We start from the raw sequence: 20152 nt of genomic DNA on the forward strand, positions 1-20152 counted from the left end.
TTATTTACAATATTCATTTTCATAGCCTACACCTGAGGTGGATCTGGTTATCTAGGTTTTTGTAATACCCCGAAATGCATTGTTCATAATTTTAAAAATGCACGTTCGTTTGAGACGTAATGATTATGGAGACGAGCTCTAGTAATTTTTAGACGATATTTCTCTGTTTAAACATCACAGACTTTAACTTGCCTGATCTTTCCTTTAAGAAAAATAGGCTTGGCAGTTCATTGTTATTATTTATCCGATATTAAGATCTCCCCAATATAAAACCATTTAATAAGTGGTCGTAATAGCGGAGTTTCACTGTAATATTAATAAATAAAATGACACCAAAGTTGTAGACGTCCATTTTTAATTTCGTCACAGTTATTTACTGACAGTAAAATTTCGGGTGAGTTGTCCAAACACTGGGGTGAGTTGGTTTTGGGGTGAGTTGACCAGCATTCCCAAATATAGCGGGTTTCCTCTGACTCGAGAATAATCAAACTAAAACTCTGTGGCATCAGATTTAGGGGGGAAATTGTATTTTAGACACAGTAGTTTGCGACCATTTGGTTGTCGACGACTGCTAAAGCATTATGTACGTAGAGTTTCGTTTAGCCTTCCATATCAATAAGCCTAAGGGCAGGGCTGGAGGTGACTCAAGCTAGATCGGTGGCTGACCGTTGTCATTTTGGTATAACAGTTTGTGCCGACTCGTGTGTTATTAAACGGAAACTTCGCTATGCCCAACGTTCACGTACAAGTACGTGTACTGATACTAGGGTGACTGGCTAAGTGTTAAATTTGTTGATGGAGGAAATGAGACCTAACATTTACCCAAGACTGGTAACAAGTTGCGGTGGCAAAGCGTAATGCAACAGATAACAAGTTAACTACGAACGTTTCAACGTTTTAGTTTTTGATTGACATTATAAGACATTTATCGATATGGATGATGAACAGGAAACATACAAACTTTGGCGCATAAGAAAAACAATTATGCAGGTATTGTTACTTATGTGAACTGAAGTATGTGATAGACGAATCTAGTACTTATAAAATAAATTTAAGTTTTTATTGTGAAGTATTGCGTTATCGTTACATTTTTATTATCGTTATTTTTTTTTATAGGTAGGACTTTCCTTTGACACTGTCATGTAGAAAGAACATTATAAATACTTAATAAATAGAGTTAGGGTTAGTGACAGTGCCAAAGGAAAGTCCTAAAAAAATTCTTGGTAATAAAGACGATCAACTATATAAATAAACATTGATATAAAATGTAAATTTAGGTAAACATTTGACACCAAAAACAGTTTTGGTCGAGCTGGCGTTTGTACGCCAGTTGTGTATCACTTTGTCCAGTTCCGGATTACTTTTGAAAATAGCGGCTTATGCCTTCAAAAACTATTTTCAACATCTTAGCACCTTCAGTACGTTCGTGGATCCAGCCTGACATATTTTATGGCCATTTGCAACTCCATGAGGTACCCCCCCCCCCTTATTATGACCCAAATTAGCCATTTCTAAATCGATTGAAAATCAATGATGGTGTCCCATGACTCCAGATATACGAGGCTTGTGTTGAAAATAAAGGTGTGATTGCGATCCTTATTATTTTCATTTTGTACTTTCAACAAGTATGCATTATATTTGATTTCTGGCATTCTATTATATAACAATAATAATAATAAAAAATTCATTTATTACCGTATATATTAATAATAATAATGTTAATAATAATTATTATTATTATCAGGGCTGACCAAAAGTACTCGTCCGCTTGCCCCAGACGAGTAAAAATTTGCTTGGACGACAAGGCAACCAAATATTTTTAGCACGAACTGACTCTTTATCACTTCATTTCTGTAGTCTGCAGCAAACGTCATCTGCCATTTCAAAGCTTGGTCACGGAAACGATAGTTTTCAGTATCATGTCGGTAAAATCACGAAACCGAACTTTCGTTTCCCATAATTATTATATCAAATACCGTATTTGACCGGAAATAGGCCCACATCTTTGAATAAGGCTCCCTCTTTTTGAAGGCTTTGAAGAAATTAAGCCTTTATTTGTAATCATGGTATACAGTTGAATCCTGTTGGCTCGAAACCCATCGGTGTTTGAGAAAGTGTTCGACCCATCAGGTAGTTTGACCGAACCAATCATCGGATATTTCCATAACATCAGTGTGTGGTTGCTGAAGTGATGACATTTGATTAACTCGCCCATTGTTTCATTTAAAACTGGTGTTGTAGATGTGTTCAAAGTAATGCTTTATGCCGAGGTAATTTTGTGCACTATTTGTTTGATTGGTATCACAGTTCATCTAACAGGTACCGTAACACTAGCTGTACTTGAAAGGTCATTACCGATAGCCGATTAACAAACAACATGACAAGTATGGTAAAGAAAGGATTGTTGCGATTCTCTGATTCATCTATAGCTCGTTCTGCCTAAATAATTAATCCGAAGGTTGTAATAACCAACTGCGCAAGCGCAGCAATTGTTGGTCATTTTCGGTAGTTTTCCATTTGATATTTGATGGATCACCAGTTTGAGGGAAATATAGCTAGTAGCACAGTTGGGACCAATAATTTAGTTCGAGCGAAGGCTTATAGTCAACCCTGGGCATGTTTGACCCATCATCAGTTAATATTCGGGTTTACCAAACAAAAAACTTGGGACTTCATTTTTGGTGTCAATTAGATGTCCTGAAATGCAATGTCTTGCATTCTACATGTAAAATTCATCCTAAAAATATAGGGGTATACTTTACTTAAATATTTAAAAACAAAAAATCTTTTTGGTACATTCGACCATTATGACGACCCTAAAAAAAAGAAGAAAACCCCTCCCCGGAATTAATGTTATTCACTGTGCACCATTAACTCAAAGTAGCATATGTTCAATGATCATTCCAAAGTAAAAGGTTAAAGTTTTAAAAAACCCTCATTTCCAATTTTCCTTCATTCTAATAGCATTTTTTTTCTTGCATTCACAAATTAGGGAAAATAAACATATTTAGTAATACAGGGCTTACAAGTGCTTTGTATGATGTGAAATTGTTTGACACGTACAGTTTAAATTTTTATTTAAACTGCTTACGTTTTGGGACAAGTTGATGTTTTTGTGGACAAGTGAAATTTTAGTTACTTGGCCGGCGGGCAACTGAAATTTTTTGGATATGGCCAGCCTTAATTATTACTAATAATATTACTATTATAATTATTATTATTATATTGATGACTTTTAAAAGTCACATTTTCTTTGTGAAAGGAACAAAGGCTTGAAAAATCTGCACCTTTTATTGGAAATAGAAAGAAATGACATATCAGCAAAATATCAACTTTGGGTCTGCTTAGTATTTATCATAATATTAAAATTAAGCAAGTAATTTTGAAGCAGGACGGTTAGACCCCTAGTTAATAATGATAAATATTAAAATAGTGATACACACTAAACAGTTACAAAGTGGAAATATATATTTTTTAATTCCTTCATTGGGATGCCCTTTTGACATGTTGTTCCACGTGCCCTTTTCCGGTACAGGCAAGGGCTAGCTCAGATTGACCTTGCGAATACACAGATCAGTTGCCGACTGACTTTCCTGCATCAGAATGTGATTGTGTAAAAATAAAATCCCACTGAAAAAATTAATCCACCCTATAGTGTTCAAAATAAGTACTGGGTACTTGTCCGTTTGTCCTGACAAGTGCAAATCTGCTCAGATAAGCAAAATGTATCTCAATGGTTGTCTAGTGAACAAGTAAAAATGTCCGATGCATTTTCATTTTGAGCAGTCAAAAACATTGTCCTTGTACTTGAATAAAACAAACCACTTATATGGACAAGTGAACATATTGGTGGACAAATAGATTTCTAGATATAAATGTCCGGTGGACTAGTGAAACATTCTGCTAATTTCTATCCCTGCTATAGTGGTACAGACTGTTGAAATGAGAAGCCCTTCCCTCCTCTCCCAAAGTTGAGCAGTCAAGTATGCAAAAACACTGGCAGTGGCAGGGTTTTATAAATGTCCTCTAAGTTATCAAACTTGTGCCGATTCTTTTGTTCTTTGTGCAGTAAAATGTTTTTTCAATCAATCAAGCAAGTAATGGAGTGGGCGGCTCTGACACTGATGGTGGTGGGCAACAATACTGAATAGTCTATGGGGCAAATACAAGACACATGTGCAGCAATTTTAGCAGAGATGTGGGGTCTAGACTGGCGATCTAACATAGGCCATACAGGCTCCCATTTTTGTAGAGGGCAAGGTAGACTGATTTTTGCCTGAATTAAATGAAAATGGATTTTAAAAACCTTTTATTTATATTAATAATTAGAATTACTGTTGAATGACTGCAGCTGGTATTTATACAAATGGCAAATTACATGTACAAGTATAATGTGAGAGACAAGTGGACAAGACTTAAAATCGTAGTTTCAGTTTATAAAATATAGTGTCTTTACATTATATACATATTGTCATTACCTGTAGAAAACAAAAATAAAAAATAGATGATACAACGATTAATAGAATATTGTGTAGAAGACGAGTGGCCATGGGACAAAATCTAGGGCTACTATGATATGGGTCTGACACATGCAGGGTCGAATTATTATGAACTAGTGGTTGAAATGATGAATCCAGAGAGGTTTTAGAAGAAAATAATGATCATAGTAATTATTATTATTTATTATTATTATTATTATGCATTCATTGCCCCATCTAGCAGCAATTACAAGAGAAACACTTCCATTTTGTGAGTGATCCGCAACTGGCGTACTAAGTGTGTTCCCTTTGAGGAGTTACAGTAAGTCATTTGCAGCATCACTTTTCATAAAACTTGTCATGCACAGTCTATATATGTTTTCCCTACATGTACTATAAAATTTCAAACGATATAAAAAGAAAAACATCAAAAACTTCATCTCTCTTGTTAAATGTCTTCTGTTTTTTCATGTGGTCTGCTCATGTAAATTTTTAACAGTGGTTATGTATCGGTGTCCAAAACAAAACCAAGACTATATATTGTTAAAAAAATTTAATGTACAATTTCAAGAAACATATAATTATCAACCCCTGCAATTAAGAAACTGGCCATGGCAAAAAAAACATGCCATTGAAAAAAACCTGAATATAGTCCAAGGCAAAAAATTGCCGTGGAGAATTAAAAACTCCATGGTAGTGTTTGTTAGAATATTTTTAAAATTAAATTTACATTAGAAATGACTAAAAATGGAATATACCGACAGACTGATTGGTAACTACAGGTGATACCGAACTGGTAAATCACCTATATGACTTGTTTTTAAGTAATCTTCACTCTCATGAACCCCAACACCGGAATACTTTTATTGAAAAATTATTTTTAAAATTCACTGATTAATAATGTTTGGGTACAGTTAAAACCTGATTTAAAAAAAAGTAATATCCAAAAATATTCAAAACTACAACATTAATGTGTGACAGAATGAAGTGTTTCATATGCAGCATTATATATGCAATTGATTTATTTTATTCTTGCTAAAATATGTATGGAGCAATGGAGCAAAAAACCACAAAACTTACCTACCTACCTACCTATCCACATTTGAAACTACTTGTTGGAAATGGACAAAACTAAATATTTTTAAGGATGGCCTCAAAGGAGTTGTAAATATGTTATGGAAAATAAAAAATTTAAGTCGTCCACCACAAAAAAACAAAAAAACCTATTCTAAAAGGGCTGTAACTATCTTCAATTGGTGTCATTTTGAAGAATCTTAACAACACTTGCCTTTATTCCACAATGGGCAGGATGTAGCCCAGTGGTAAAGCACTCGTTTGATGCGTGGTCAGTTTGGGCTATTTCTCATTTAGCCAGTGCCCCACGACTGATATATCAAAGGCTGTGGTATGTGATATCCTGTCTGTGGGATGGTGCATATAAAAGATCCCTTGCTACTAATGGAAAAATATGGCAGGTTTCATCTCTAAAACTATATGTAAAAATTACCAAATGTTTGACATCCATTAGCCGATGATTAAAAAATCAGTGTGTTCTAGTGGTGTCATTAAACAAAATAAACTTCATTCCACAGCAATAGCATTTTTTATTGATGACAATAGACTTGTAAATGTCATAAGCCAATTATCCCAGCCAGTTGAATGTGTGTTTATGTTATCGCGTGACACGGACAGATAACATTTTGAGCAAAGTTATCACACAAAGCTATAGTAAACGATGAGAGAGATTTAATTTAAAATAATATTTTTGACATTGAAAATATTTGTCAATTTATACATATGTTTAACATATAGATATTAATTTTGTAAACAATATTATAAAAGAATAATCTGACAATTTGCATAGGTAGCCTAGAAGGAAATAAACCACGATTGAGTTATGGTTTAGTTGAGACTTCAGCTGGCAGCAAATAGTCTTGATCATAAAACAATAATTCTCTATATATGTGTATATATTATGTGTTCAAGGGCCATTAGGCCTAATGTCGGTAAACAAAACAAACTTTAACTTTTTAAATTGAATGTGGCAAAACATCAAATAGATTGTACACAAATTCGATCTCACGACAAAACAACCCAGGGACGAACATGGTCATTGTAACAAGGTCTGACAGTTGATATGTAGTGAGTTCCCTAGAAATTAGGCACGGCATGGTAGACCAAACACTTTTGGGGCATTTTCACCATTTTGGGGGCACTTGTTTTTCATTAAAAATACACAAAAATTAATTAAAATAAACATTAAAGTAATTTATGAGTTTGCTTTAATAAATGAATGGCAAAAAATATAAATACATTTTTGAGTGTTTTATAAAGGCAATTTTAGAATTAATTAGTAAAAAAGGCTTGTTTAATCTCAGGGCATCATGGCGTTGATTACGGCAAGATAGTGCTAGACTATTGAGGCATGATACTGCACCATGCTAAAACAAGCTAGGGAAAACACTAGATATGTATTATGGGTATTAATAACGATATGTTGCACAATAACATGTTTCTGAATTTTCAACTGTCAAAATGAAGTTTTAAAAAAATACCATTGCATCTTTGTGGCAATAATGCAGTACAACTGCTTTTATGATATGGTCGATTTGCTTGCTATATACTGGTACGAAATGACTAGGGTACAAAATTACTTTTTAGAATGGTACGAAATGACTAGTGGTGATCCGATTAAGGGCCATTCTGTGGTATTTGGTCCATGGGTGTGAAAATTTCAAAATGATCTTTTAAACTAAGTTTTTATTATAGCTCAAAGTTAACACCCTTAAGCACATACAAATATACTTTTATTGCCAATTTACTTATGTTTTATGGGTTTTAATGACAGTTTTATTTGAAAAAATAATTTTTGTAAGCCAGGACGTGACATTTGTTTTTTGGTAATATTTCATTACTGTTATGTCAAATGTAAAAATTAGGTATCAGGACGTCATATCTAAAATATACTACATATGAAAATACTACTTTCTCTTCTTTCATATCATAATTAGTATATTAAATTATTTTTCAAAATATATAATGTCACGTCCTGGCTGATTTGACATATAAAAGTTAGTTTTATTTAAAAACTATTTTTCAGAAATAAAAATGCTTTTTAATCCTCCTCCTTCTCAATGTTCCAAGTATAAATAAAAGGTATAATGATGTCTGGTTGTATTAAATGATTAAAATAACCACCTTAAACTTTGAGCCAGGACGTAACATTCAAGATGGCATGTTAAATTGAGTAAAGATTAAAAATGTATTAAATCTCTCTATATAGAGAAATTGGCAAAACTGACTAGATAATGCACATGTACCTAAAAGAAATTACTTTTATTTTCAATATTTTTCCTCTCGTCATCAAGAATCGGAAACGGAGAAACTGGACGTTCGGGGGAGCATGTTCAAATATTTAACAAGGATTTATGTATATGCAAAAATACTATTATCAATTAATTCTATGCTTCTATGTTTTGACCAAACAATGAATTATTGATAATCCACCAATTTAAAGAATATTGTGTTGATACCAAATGTTCCATTTTGTGAATCCAAACTGGTGTACACATACCATTAATATTGTGTCAAAGAATTGTTCAAATACAATGTGCTGCTAAAATCTTAAGTTTATTCCTTGGCAGATACAGGTATCCAAACATGAACTGGAATATATTTAAACCCACATTTCTTCAGTGAAGGATGTAATTGATAAAGATATATGTAGAAGATAAAACTTGGGTTGGGGGGATTCAAATCAATTATGTCGTTGAGATTTTGCTGTTGTCACCCATCAACAGTTTATATTAATATACATTGTTGATAGTTTGGCCTATCAGATAATGATGAATAGAAAGCAGAAACTGTCCAAAAACTATAATTTCTGTACTGACTGGGGTTCATATTTTGAATTCCAATTAAATCAGATCATCATAAAAATACCAACAAAAGGCAAAATATAATAATTATAAAATATATGGTAAATTGCAAACAAGAATTCTACAGAATTAAATGTCTGGCCTACCACAAACCTATTCAGTGTCATTGATGGTGTATCTGTAGATATCTATCTCAATGCATGTTAAAAATGTTTTTAAAACATTAAAAAAATTTAACTTCCAAAAATTAAATTAAATTTTTTAAATAATAAAGTTGAAAAACTAATTTTGATGTGCACTGAGGTGAATATTCATAGATAGAACTATAAATGAAGTTTTACTGATGCAGGACATGTCATTTATGAGAAATGTATCTACATTTGTACAATCAATGTTGAGCTAAATGCAAAAGCTGATGTCGCAGCCAACGAAAAAGTTACACCTACATGTATACTTCATCTTTTTAGTTTGTGAATGTATTGTAATGTAAAGGTAAGACAAAAATCACCAGACTTAGCAACATCAGGATAAACAATGCTGTTGACAGTATGGTTACTGGTTGTAAAAGTACATTATATGAATATTGTATGAGAACTCTCTTTTTTTTGCACAATTACAGTTCAATTAATCAGGATTTTATGCATTTATTTTGATGATTAAAAACACTTAAATCAAGTAAATATCATTGATTTAATAAATTAACAGTGTTTCATTACTAGTATTTGATATACATATCATTTATTAGTTGTATAAGTGAAGTGGACAAAAAGTCACGTCCTGGCTCGTCACGTCCTGGCTCCTGAAATTTTTAAAAGTAAATGTTACATTATAATGAATATTTTAAAGTAAATTGCTATACAGCATTTAGAAATAGACTGGATATTGTATTAAACAGTGTATTTCAATAAGCAAACATTCTATCAGGAGAGCAGATTTTTCTAATTTTCTGCATTGTTAAAAAAGTGATGTCCATTTTCGTCACGTCCTGGCACATTTTTCATTTCACTTTGTAAGTCTTTTTTTTTTTTACAAAAAACATAATTAGGCCTGACATGCTTACACTACTATATGTAATGAGTCTATAAATGATAAAACTCCATTTCCATTTAAAAAGGATTTTTAGTGAAGGAGATCATAAGAGTCAGAATGTCACGTCGTGGCGTAAATCATTACCATGGAATGGCCCTTAATTGGAATAATCGAAGATTGGTTTGTAAAATCCAAATTCCAACTAATCAATTACAGTTTCTGGTAATCTATTATAAACAAACATACACATACCTTGTTCTTCAGAAATTGCTGAAGTGTCTCAGAATTGATCTGCGAAATGTAATGTTTATACAGCGTTACCATTTTGCATAAATATGTAATATACATTATACCCTACAATAAAAATAGATGAATTTTGTGTTAATTTATCTTAAATTTATTTAACAAAGGATAAAGTCGAAGTCGGGTAATTGGGTGAACATTCTATTTATTTTCAGATAAAAAATAAATTTTACATGTATAGTACTTATATTCTTATCTTTTGTATCCATTAGATATCTTGAGTAACAATACGCTTTAGTGGTGTCAATAAGAAAACAAACTTAAATATTTTTAACCTTGAGTAAAAAAGTTTTAATATGTCAATAGCCGATGATTGGTTGATTGAACTAACCAATCAGCAAATATGAAAATCCAACCAATTCCTACCACTAGAAATTACCCTGAGACAGTATGGTACAAAATGGGTGGTACAAAAGCACTGGTACAAAGTGACTATGATTTGTACACGACTTGCCACTGGACAGATTGGTATTTTGTGCCACTAACTAGTAACCTATAACCATATTTTTTTTTTGAATCTTGACATATTCATAAATAAACTTAGTACCAGAAATATTGTTTTCTTGTAATCCCATCAGTATAAATGCATGGGTAGACGTTAGGGTCTCTACGAGTACTCGGGCATGGGTCGAGTCTAGCTAGACTTGAGTCCATTTACAGAACTTGAGTACCCGTGAAAGGAAGAGCACCCATTTAGTTAGTTATTATTTTTTAAAATGTTATTTTGCCATATATGCTTGCCGCTGGTTACATTATAGAGTTACTACATAATGAGAAATAGAGGGGAAACAAAAGTGGAATGTGTGGAATGCAATACAATGGCATGATTTGACATCCATGTTCAGTGCTGGAATTACAATGCATAATGCTAGTTTACTTTATTTCTTAGTCTCATTATCATCTAGAGTAAGTGTCAGATACTTGGGTCTGGGTCATGCTTGACCCTTGAGTACTCGAGTCCAATATTTTGGAATCCTGGAGGCCCTAGTAGTTGTCATGATAATTCAGTGTTTGTCCATGTGACACCTCATGGCCAGTTATGCAATTAATGCAGAGAACATTTTGTTCAGTATTGTATCACAATTCACTACACAAGTTTCAGAGATCACTACACAATTTTAAATCATTAATCAATAGTTGCTAATCTATTTTCAATTGACCAGAAATGTTACTAATCAAAGTTTCGAAAACAAACTATTCCCTGTAATGTGTGATATAGTTTGTGGTATTCTCTATTGTTTGGATTAATAGTAAGACCAAAAAAAATCCTATTTAGAAATATATCTAGGTGAAAAAAGATGGGTAATAATTACAAATTAAGATGCACATAATAAGCTGTTGTTGGCTTAGCAAAGAGACATTATCGATATCGAAGATAATCAGTTAAAAATTATCTTACTTTGAAATAACACTTTATTTTCAATTATTATTGTTTATAAAGTGAAACCTCAATAATCTGGACTTCAGCAGTCCGGAAACTCTGCCTTACAGACAGTCAAATTTGCCTAAAATCAGCTAAATTATATGGACGGTCTAGTACTAAATCTAATAAGCTTCTGAATATTTTACAGTACAATTTTGTGGTCAAGGTCTGGCCAAAGAATAATAATCTCATTAATGCAGCCAACCTTTGGCCACATTTAGCCAATATTTGGCCAAAACCAGTTATTTTCCATAGGAATAGTAATAGAATTGTAATTGATATGAATAGCAGTAAATTCATAAAAAATCAAATTTATGCATTATAGCTGGCAAGCACAGCATTAATGTACAGCTCTGCGGGAACTAAATTGGGTGGTATCTACGTCCTTTCATTATGTGTGGATCTTTTTCAGCTTTATGTTTGGTGAAATTAAAGACATTTTCCTTCAAATGACTGTAGACAGTCATGTACGCAATGTATGCTTATACTATCTCTGGATGTCATTCATGTTGGTATTGGTCAATTCTTGTGACCAAAACCAGTGTACAAGAATGTTAAATACACCTTTTCTGTTACAGTTAAAAGTTTTGAGTAATCATTATATTCACAAGGGTAGACACATTATGTGCTAAATAATTCAGATACACCCTAAAATTGTGCAGGATTCGGCAGTCTTGGAGAAAACACCATCTTTGGTGGTGGCAAGCTTAAGAATGTTGTGGAAAAGTATACATGTTCACATCTTGCTTAAATTGTGAATGAGACCAGGTTAAAAAATCTTCCTACAGAATACAAACCCACTTATCAAGCCCAGCAAATATCCAACATGCAACATGGTACAAATGTTAACAAGTGCTATAATTATGTGGCACAAATAAGTGGTCAACAAGAGGACATTCAGCTTACATATCATGGTTAGAAAGAGGTTAATGGAGTTTTTCTGCCACTTCAATTTACTGACAGTCAGCTATTAATTTTGATTCAAACACTGAAGATGACACTAATGATGGCAGTTCTGATAATGCACAACTCTAAAACCAGTTGTTTTACTTTAAAATATAGGATTTGGTTATTGATTATTTTGAATAGTTTATGGCTAAAACTTAACATTGATAGGCACAAAATGTGAGATTGTAATTTCAATTTGTATTTGCCTTTATAAATGAGATTTTTCATGAGTTTTTATAAACTATTCATATTGAGTACAATATAATTAGTTACTAGTATGCCTGTGGCAAATGACCATTTTGGGCCACACATTGGTCAAGTGTGCCCAAACATTGGCCACATTGGTGAGATTGTTATTCTTTGGCAAGATCTAGACCACAACATAGTGCCAGTACTATAAAATATTCAGAGGCTTATTAAATACAATATGGTAACACCAGACTAAACATATAACAGATTTCTGATTTTGGCCAAAAAATTGACAAAATGTCAATTTTTTCTTAAGACTGTTATTTTTGGAATCCGCACCACTTTTTTTTAATACATAAAGTAGGCTTGTCAAACCTTTCTTACCTAAAATTCTGATTAAAGTCATCTGCCTCTTAGACCCAACAAATGAAAATGTCAATAAGGAGAGTCTTTGATTGAATGAAAATTAAAAATACAATTAAAAAAATTACTCAAAATTTAATTGTTTTCTTTAAATATATATGGATAGAATAATTTTTCATTAATAGATTCTGATAAATATAGTTTCGGAATATAAATAAATGATAAAATTTTATTTAAATCTGTATTTGTTGCTTAATTATTTTTATTGATTTGCATATCAAGGAAAATCAAACTACAGCTACGATACAGAAATTCATATTTAATCTGGACAGTTTTAGGGGAAACCATACAGACCGGATTAACGGGGTTCCACTGTATGTGAAATAATTCTTGGTTGTTTTTTTAGCTCTGTCACGACCGAGGTTACTTAGTAACACAAGATGAATTGGACCAGACACTTGATGAATTCAAAGTACAGTTTGGAGATAAGCCCAGGTATTCATAGTCGTAATGTAGTCGCACTTTCATACTGAACTCAACAACAGTCAAGAATGCTGATTTGTTAATTGTCGCCATGAAAAAAAAAAAAAAGTGAGATATTGATCTATATTACTTTTGCAAAAGTGGCAGTGATGGCAAATGCATTTTTAAATTTACTTTTGTAATCTTTTTTATTTTATTTGTTTTTAATTTTAAATTAATTTTTATTTTAAAGAGCAAGATTAATCATAAATTTTGTATCAACAATTTTTTATATATATATATATATATATATATATATATATATATATATATAAAATTAAACCTTAATGTTAGCGTTTAGCTCTGTGTAGTTTTTGCAGTGATCTCCCTTTCTCACTAAGTGTAAATTCAAGATCAGTTATTAAAGATTGTTTATTGTTCCATCTGTGAATTTTCATCTTGACATTAGCTTTCATGTTTCGTTTTTTCAGTGAGCGGAAGCCACTTCGATCTGACTTAATTGTCCTGGTCGCCCATAATGACGATCCTACTGGTTAGTTTTTCAAATAGTAGTTTTTATGACAGTCGTACTGATACTGGGCTTGCACCCTGATTCCGGTCCCCGCCCAGAGTGGGTGGGTGTGTGGTCACTACACCTACATGTACTTCTCTCTTATTAACCACTAACCACTAACCCACTGTCCTGCGCAGATAGCCCAGATAGCTGAGGTGTGCGTCCAGGACAGCATGCGTGAATTGGATACACAATCACAAAAATAAAGTTGAATATGACTGTTACTCTAGTACATGTACATGTGTTATTAAACAAGTACTAGTTAAATATAAACGTACCCATGCAGATCGTGATCGCCGGAAATGAACATGCAGTATTTAAATTTTGTAAGCAGAAATCACAATAAGCATTTAACTAGACGCTGAAATCAACTGCAACATACATGGCACAAATTATATATATATAAAAAAAAGCTCTCAAATTTTTATTTGGAAAAAAACCAAGAAAGAAAAAAAAAAAAACATCCATAAACATCCAACCCACCCCCATATTTCTGTATGTTTGTTAATTTAATGTCATAGGCCTTAGAAGTAGAGGTGGGTGTATGGGGTACTGGCTTCAAATTCTGAAGATATTGCGTAACCCTATCCCAACCCCACCCCCGCTGAAAAATCGAAGTAATATATTAACTGCCCCTACCCCCATTGTGGTTTTGTTATTCCTATTTATTCCAATTTGTACACAATTAGCTGAAAAAATATACATTTTCATATTCATATATAAATACTCAATACAGTACTGCGTAAAAGAAATTTGGCTAAAGCATTTTCAGTATGGCTAATAAAAATTCCATTTGGCTAATATTTTGGCTACAGGTATTTTTGATCCAGGGTGAGCCCTGAAATATACAACCACTAAAATGAAGTAGTACTTGTACATGTCTTATTAAACAAGTAATAGTTAAATATACAACCACTAAAATGAAGTAGTACTTGTACATGTCTTATTAAACAAGTACTAGTTAAATATACAACCACTAAAATGAAGTAGTACTAAAATGAAGTAGTACTTGTAAATGTGTTATTAAACAAGTACTAGTTAAATATACAACCACTAAAATGAGGGTAGTACTTGTACATGTGTTATTAAACAAGTACTAGTTAAATATACAACCACTAAAATGAGGGTAGTCTTGTACATGTCTTATTAAACAAGTACTAGTTAAATATACAACCACAAAAATTAAGTAGTACTTGTACATGTGTTATTAAACAAGTACTAGTTAAATATACAGGCTGGTAGGTACTGGGTTCGGATCCCAGTCGAGGCATGGGATTTTTAATCCAGATACCGACTCCAAACCCTGAGTGAGTGCTCCACAAGGCTCAATGGGTAGGTGTAAACCACTTGCACCGACCAGTGATCCATAACTGGTTCAACAAAGGCCATGGTTTGTGCTATCCTGCCTGTGGGAAGCGCAAATAAAAGATCCCTTGCTGCTAATCGGAAAGAGTAACCCATGTAGTGGTGACAGCGGGTTTCCTCTAAAAATCTGTTTGGTCCGTAACCATATGTCTGACACAGTATAACCGTAAATAAAATGTGTTGAGTGCGTCGTTAAATCAAACATTTCTTTCTTTCTTTCTTTCTAGTTAAATATACAACCACTAAAAAATTTAAATTTCAGTGATGAAAATGTCATATTGAAATGTTATGTGTCATACACACACTGAGCAGTAGCATTTATTTCCTGTTTTTATTTTCAGATCAGATGTTTGTGTTTTTCCCAGAAGAACCTAAAGTGGGCATCAAGACAATCAAAAACTATTGCACTCGTATGCAGGAAGAAAATATCACACGAGCAATCATTATAGTACAGACTGGAATGACCCCATCAGCCAAACAAGTTTGTGTCATTTACTTTTCATTACATAGTTATTAGTCCCTTACCCTTCCAACCAGAGGGCACTATAGGTTTCATCTCCGTCCATCCGTTAGTCTGTCTGTCCCACATACAGTTTTCCGGATGTTTTTATAGAAAGCCGTAAGATATTGATATGAAATTTTGTATATGCCTTTATCATGCACTGTTACTGATCAAATTTAACTTTTATGGTGATTTACCCACTTTTCACAGAAGTATGGTACTTGAATTTAGGAGATACGGAAAACATTTGAGTTTGGTAGGGGACATGTATTGCTTTAGCAGTACTCTCATAATGCTTGTTATTTAATTTTTTATTTATTTATTGACTTATAGCCTTTATGGATGAATATAAAATCTCAGGAAAATTGCAAGAGGTGTGTTACATCTCAAAGCTGGGTGAGACAAACATAATATGTCGGAATGTAGACTCTTAAAGATAAAACCTTCATGCAAAATTTGTAAATTATTGTCTCTTCCAGGTTAAAAGTGAGAACATTGATGTATTAATAACTCTTAAAATCTGTGTAGTTTTTAACATGGTTTTCTGTTTGTAAATGTCTAAGTGTACCATTTCATACACTGATGGTGAAGAAGATGATGATAACTCATTTATTTGTGAGCTAATATAATGAGAAAGCATGCTGTCATGGAGTGTAACTCTGTTAGTTAGACTATCTCTCCAGGACAGATGTGTTCTTTATCAAACACATAGAGAATACAAAATGTTTTTCCATGAGAAACTGTTTATATTATGTTTTCCATTTGTACATCACAAGTGAAAGTAGCTGATATCTGATCAAAACACACAATTTATAATATGAACAGTCACTTACGGAAACAAGCATAGTATTCTGTTTATTACAAAGTGTCATATTGAAAAGTTTTTATTTTTTTTAAACGACACCACTACAGCACATTGATTTAGTAATCATCGGTTATTGGATATCAAACATTCGGTAATTTGACATATAGTCTTTGAGAGAAAACCAGCTCCATTTTTTCATTAGTAGTCAGGGGTGTTTTATATGCACCATCCAGCATGATGCCACAGACAGTATAGCAAATACCACAGCCTTTGGCTGAAAGTGTCATATTGAAGAAAAATAATTTATTCCAGCATGAACAGCTTGTTGAAATGCACATAGTTAAGACTAGGTAATGATGTCGTTCATCAAAATGGTGTTATTTTGTGGTCGCTTGACAACAGAGTACTTACTCTTGAATTGCACTTGAACCCAGTACCTCTCAACTATAAACAAGATGATACTGCATCATTTACATGTAGAAGAGTTGTTTGTACACAATGATGTTCAGGCGTGCGCTACAACAGCTTGTTCTGAATGTGCACGTTAAACAATCAGTCCAGTCCAATAATGTTTTGTTCTGTTTTAACTATTGTATGCTCTCTTTTCTTGTCAGTCGCTGGTTGAGATGGCTCCTAAGTATATTTTGGAGCAATTTCTTGAAGCAGAATTGCTGATCAACATTACAGAACACATGGTATGCTTGTGTAGAATTATTTATGAAGCATTCCATTTTTCATTACTGATAAACATCATTTTAAAATTCTTATCATTTTAAACTTTTATCACATCGGTGAACAAACGACAAATTGTGTATATTTTACATAATGGAATAAATAATATTAAAAAAGGAATAAAAGTTATGAATTTTAACTTCTATATATGTATAAAAAGTATGAGTATTCAGTACTGTGTCCTGAAAATTAATAAAAGGTGACACCGTTGTAGCATTTGACAGCATGTTTAGACAAAACGATTAATAACGTTGCTGATTCATATATATATATATATATATATATATATATATATATATATATATTACATACCCATTAAATTTTACTATATAAATACAGCCCTGAATACAAAAATAAAATATACTTTTCTGTATTCAACTCAACTGCCAGAACTATACCATATTCAACGCTACTATTTATAGCACATGGTTACCGGGAATGCCCTTCGCGATATGTAAACAAAATTTGTGCTTGGTTTGTTTAAAATGCTATTTTGTGGAAAATTTGAACTGAAAACAGACAAAAACGGTGACAAATATTTACAATTTAATGAGCGTGATACCAAAACTTGAGACGGGAACACTACTAACCAACGAGCTTTTAATCCACGATAGTTAAGGTTGACGACAGTCACTTTTTGGACCCTTGTTTTGGCTTCGTACACAATTCAATTCTTCGTACACAATAAATAAAACATCTCCTACCATAATTTTGTGATATGATATATTTGACAAAAGGTACCTTTTATTTCTTTCATCTTTCAAAACTTCAAATTAATTTTTTGTCCAGAATTATGAAAAAAAAAAAAAAGTACTGACCTGTAAACAGCGTTGTCTGCTTGTTATAGACTAGTTTTTATTTTAATGTGGCGCAGCATTGTAATAATACAGCTAATTTTGAATTAAAATGACGTCAGTATTCCAATGATGTCACTTTGCATCTCCTTACAATAACCATAAACTGGGTACATGCCGTTTCCTTTTTGGAAAAATTCCAATGTAAAATTGCTATTGAATTTAATTTTTTTTAACATTACTAATGCACCTAGATGTGTTTGAACAAAATCTTGTGATTAAAAAATTGTACCTTTTACAAAATATGGATTTCTAGTGAAATTACAGTAAGATATGCTATATTTATTGTGTACGAAGTCAAAAGAAGTGTGCGAAAAGTGACTGTCGTCGACTTCAGCAACAATGTCATCGCATGCACCGTCTCATCACGTAGAAAACTTGAATGAACTGTCAACCGGATTATTCAGTGGAGTGATGATTTATGGAGGCACATTTACTATAAACTTAAACTTTTCAGCAACGAATAATTCCATGAACATCAATAAAAGAAAACACCGATGACGACTCAGACACTGAGTGAACAATTCTTGACATTTTTCTTCGTTGATAAAACTGGCATTCTGAAGGTTGTTATATATGCGTTTAAAGAGTGTTCCATGATGCATCGTTTGGTGCAAAAATCATGGCCATAGGTTAACAGAAACTGGGAGAAATTTTGACCAAGTGTGGTAGGGGTTAAAAATAAAAACACCCACTTAATAACGGGTATGACCACCTCTTGAATTGACCACTGCAGTGCATCGCAGGCGCATAGAATTGACTAAAGTGTTGATTTCTGCCTGTGGAATATTGTTCCATTCCTGAATGAGCACTTGACGAAGTTCGTTGACGTTAGCGGGTGGTTTGGGACGACGCTTCAATCGTCTGTCCAGACTATCCCAGACATGCTTGATGGGGTTGAGATCAAGACTTTTAGCGGGCCAGTCATCAATGAAATCAATGTTATTTGTCCTAAGAAAATTTACAGTGTCTCTAGCTGTATGAGAGGTGGCATTATCATGCTGAAAAATCGAGATGTTGGCGTTGTTATGGAAGAGAGGAATGACATGATGAGCGAGAATGTCATCGCGGTAACGTTGAGCATTTAAATTGCCATCAATGACGACTAGTGGTGAACGATAACCATGGGCAATGGCTGCCCAGACCATGACACAACCCCCACCCTCGAAACGATCTCGTTCAAGAACACAACAGTCAGCATAGCGTTCATTTCTCCTACGGTAGACGCGCACCCTGCCATCACCACGTTGTAAAGAAAATCTGGATCCATCCAAAAAAAGAACGGTATTTCAGCATCGCCGTATCCAATGAGTGTGTATACATGCCCAATTAAGACGATTTAGACGATGACGTTGCGTTAAAACGCATCCGACGTAAGGACGTCATGCATGTAAACCGTTCTCCCGCAGACGATTACGAACAGTTTGCCCACTGATTCGGTTATTATGAAGCCCAGGTGTGTTAGCAGCAGTAGCAGTGGCAGTTTGGAATCGATTGTGCAAATGTGTGTTCATGATATAGCGGTCTTGACCACGCATTGTAACACGCGGACGTCCACGGCGTGGCAAGTCGTTGGTGCTTCCTGTCGTTCGAAATCTTACGCGAAGATTTCGTATCGCTCGACTAGAACTCCCAACATGCCTTGCAACGTCTTCTGTCGACATGCCAGCATCAAGCATGCCAGTCGCCCGTTCGTGTAAATTATTGGGTATTCTTGGCATACTAAAAATGCTACAATGTAAAAAACGTTGTGTTTTTTTGCAAATTTTGAAGCGTTTTCGTTCACTTCACAACAGTGTCAGTAAGATAAGTAAAACAAATTGACCGAATACTACACGTAACATGTTGAACCATGCATGCACGCACAAATTGAATTTAACGTTGTCGACGATTAACATTGCAAAAATAATCGATAAAATCCATGAATCCTGATAATACAGCTCAAGGCTAATACTACCTATATAATTTCATTACACAATGAATTCTTTAACACAACAAATACTATATGTACAAATTGGAAGTTTCTTTTTTTGTTCAGTATATATGTAGTTTTGTCTGTGTGTGTGTGTGTATATATATAATATATAACAATAATTTGTCTCAGAGATCAAGAATCGGTCCCATACATACATACATATATAATCTTCAAAAAAGTAGGGGAACCTGAAATATTATAATAATATCAACTATTAGACCGAACATATGTTTTGACCACAGACATCCTAGTAAAGAACATTCAGGTCTGTT

The 20152-nt window shown here is 33.4% G+C and overlaps 1 protein-coding gene across 1 annotated transcript in view; it reads left to right on the forward strand.

The window, feature by feature from the left end:
* Window positions 1-833: 833 nt before the first annotated feature.
* The window catches only part of LOC121374876 (DNA-directed RNA polymerases I, II, and III subunit RPABC1), a 34384-nt gene continuing 15065 nt past the window's right edge, over window positions 834-20152 (forward strand). The window contains exons 1-5 of the mRNA XM_041501989.1: window positions 834-990; window positions 13018-13106; window positions 13565-13626; window positions 15354-15493; window positions 16934-17014. Of these exons, the coding sequence (XP_041357923.1) occupies window positions 934-990; window positions 13018-13106; window positions 13565-13626; window positions 15354-15493; window positions 16934-17014 (429 nt within the window). The 5' untranslated portion in view covers window positions 834-933. The remainder of the gene's footprint in view (window positions 991-13017; window positions 13107-13564; window positions 13627-15353; window positions 15494-16933; window positions 17015-20152) is intronic.

This window comes from Gigantopelta aegis, chromosome 6, assembly GCF_016097555.1.
Source record: "Gigantopelta aegis isolate Gae_Host chromosome 6, Gae_host_genome, whole genome shotgun sequence".
NCBI classification, from domain to species: Eukaryota; Metazoa; Mollusca; class Gastropoda; order Neomphalida; family Peltospiridae; genus Gigantopelta; species Gigantopelta aegis.